The sequence below is a fragment of the Rutidosis leptorrhynchoides genome, chromosome 1, assembly GCF_046630445.1.
Source record: "Rutidosis leptorrhynchoides isolate AG116_Rl617_1_P2 chromosome 1, CSIRO_AGI_Rlap_v1, whole genome shotgun sequence".
NCBI classification, from domain to species: domain Eukaryota; kingdom Viridiplantae; phylum Streptophyta; class Magnoliopsida; order Asterales; family Asteraceae; genus Rutidosis; species Rutidosis leptorrhynchoides.
The window spans coordinates 284,522,906-284,525,073 of record NC_092333.1 but is presented as its reverse complement, the minus strand read 5'-3'; the positions used below and the strand labels follow the sequence as shown (position 1 = coordinate 284,525,073).

The window sequence follows — 2,168 nt, the reverse complement described above, 5'->3', positions numbered from 1 at the left end:
AGTCTTCCGGCCACGCCAATATCCGGGTTATATAAACAAGTAAACCAAACTTGTGTTTTATAGTCTAGACTGTGCAAGTCTCTGTCTTGCGCGGTATACGAGCGTTTGAAACAAACCAATGTTTTACTACTGTCACCATTAAAAATAGTATTAGTAACCAAACTAAACTATGCCACTTGAGACTCAGAGTGTGTCCCTGTGCAGCTTAAGGGGCATGCAATCAACAAATATAAAAATGCACAAGTTATTGGCTTAAATTGCATGATTCAATTTATTTTAAACATATCACCTGACCAACACTTAGTTGTCATGTTTACAATGGAAACTAAAAACTTTAACATAATAAAAACTTTAAACAGTTATTTGGGATGATCAATCCCTCTGCAATTTTTTCATATGTAGCACCGTTTCAGTGTTTGCGCATGCCAGGTGCGTTTTATTGCTTTTCCATCTAGACTTGCTAGTCGATACACCCATGTATCGCTTATGCCAATAACCTTGTATGGTCCTTCCCATTTAGGTTCGAGTTTACCCGTGTCTTCTGCTCTGCTTGCTTCATTCTTTCGCCATACCAAGTCATCCAATTGGAAAGATAATGGTTGTACGCGCTTATTATAGTAGCTTGTGATTATTTGTTTGTTGATTGCTTCTTTTATGGCCGCCATTTCCCTGCGCTCTTCAACTAAGTTTAGATTTTCACACAGTTCTTTGCTATTGCTACTTTCATCGAAGGAAGCTATGCGCATAGTTGGCACATTTATTTCAGCGAGTATTACAGCCTCGGACCCATACACCAAACTAAAAGGTGTTTCATTGGTCGCGCCTTTTGGAGTTGTGTGGTGTGCCCACAATACATTCGGCAGTTCATCTATCCAACTCCTTCGGCACAATCCAAGCCTTGCTTTAATTCCTAACATGATATCCCGATTTGTTACCTCACATTTACCGTTCACCTGTGGGTGTGCAACTGATGTGAATGTTTGCTTTATGTTCAGCTCTTGACACCAATCGCTGAATGGATTACCCTCAAACTGTTTACCATTGTCACTTACTATTTCATTTGGTATTCCAAACCGACAGACGATGTTTTCCCATACGAAATTTTGGATTTGCTTGCCCGAAATTGTTTTCAGCGATTTGGCTTCTACCCACTTTGTAAAATAATCAATGGCCACTACCAAAAACTTTACACCTCCTGGTCCTGCGGGGAATGACCCCACTATGTCAATTGCCCATTTGCAGAATGGCCACGGAGATGCGACTGGTATCATTGGATGTCGTGCAGCCTTGATTACCGGCGCGTGGAGCTAACACGACTGACATTTGCGTATCACTTCTGCAGCATCTCTGTACATTGATGGCCAATAGTACCCGAGCCGCATTATTTTGGACACAACTGTTTTGTGTCCCGAGTGCAAAGCGCACATTCCTTCGTGCACTTCCCGTATGATTGTTTCCGCTTGAGTTGGATTAAGACACCGCAAATGGGGTCCCAGAAAAGACTTTTTGTATAAAATTCCTTTGTCTAACAAATACATTGGTGCTTTCATCTTAATCTTTCTTGCTTCAACTGAATCTATCGGCAATGTACCTTTGTTTAGAAATTCTACTATTGGTGTCATCCAACTCTGCTCCTCTTCTTTAACTGCGGCGGATACACTGCATCCTCAATAGATTTTACTTTAACTTCCTCAACCCACATTTCTTTCTTAAAATGGCCGAATGTTAAGGCGGCTAACTTACTGAGTGCGTCCGCCTTTTTGTTCAATGCTCTTGAAACCTGAGTTATCTGGAATAAGTCAAAGTCTACCGCCAGTTCTTGCACAAGTTTTAGATATTTTTGCATCGATTCATCATGTGCTTCAAATATTTCGTTGAATTGGTTTGCAACTAACTGCGAATCAACATATACTGACAGTACTTTTACCTCCGGATATTTTGCTACCCGCATTCCAGATAACAATGCTTCGTACCAGCTTCATTGTTTGTGACGGGGAAGCTAAATCGCAGCGCGAATGTAGATTCTTCTCCTTCTGGAATTTTTAGGACTATTCCTTCCCCTGCGCCTTCTGGACCACAAGCCCCATCTGTGTGCATTTCCCACAGCTGTTCGGGCGGAGGTGGTATCTCTTTTGATTCATGCGAGACTTTCGATATCTCTGGCTGTT

The 2,168-nt window shown here is 41.6% G+C and overlaps 1 protein-coding gene across 1 annotated transcript; it reads right to left on the bottom strand.

Annotated features, from left to right (window-relative positions):
• Window positions 1-392: 392 nt before the first annotated feature.
• On the bottom strand, window positions 393-1,622 carry LOC139898229 (uncharacterized). The gene is made up of 3 exons (XM_071880966.1): window positions 1,322-1,622; window positions 947-1,219; window positions 393-736 (listed from the first exon to the last, which is right to left on the bottom strand). The coding sequence occupies exons 1-3, from the start codon at window positions 1,620-1,622 to the stop codon at window positions 393-395; spliced, it is 918 nt and encodes a 305-aa protein (XP_071737067.1).
• Between the last annotated feature and the right edge of the window lie 546 nt (window positions 1,623-2,168).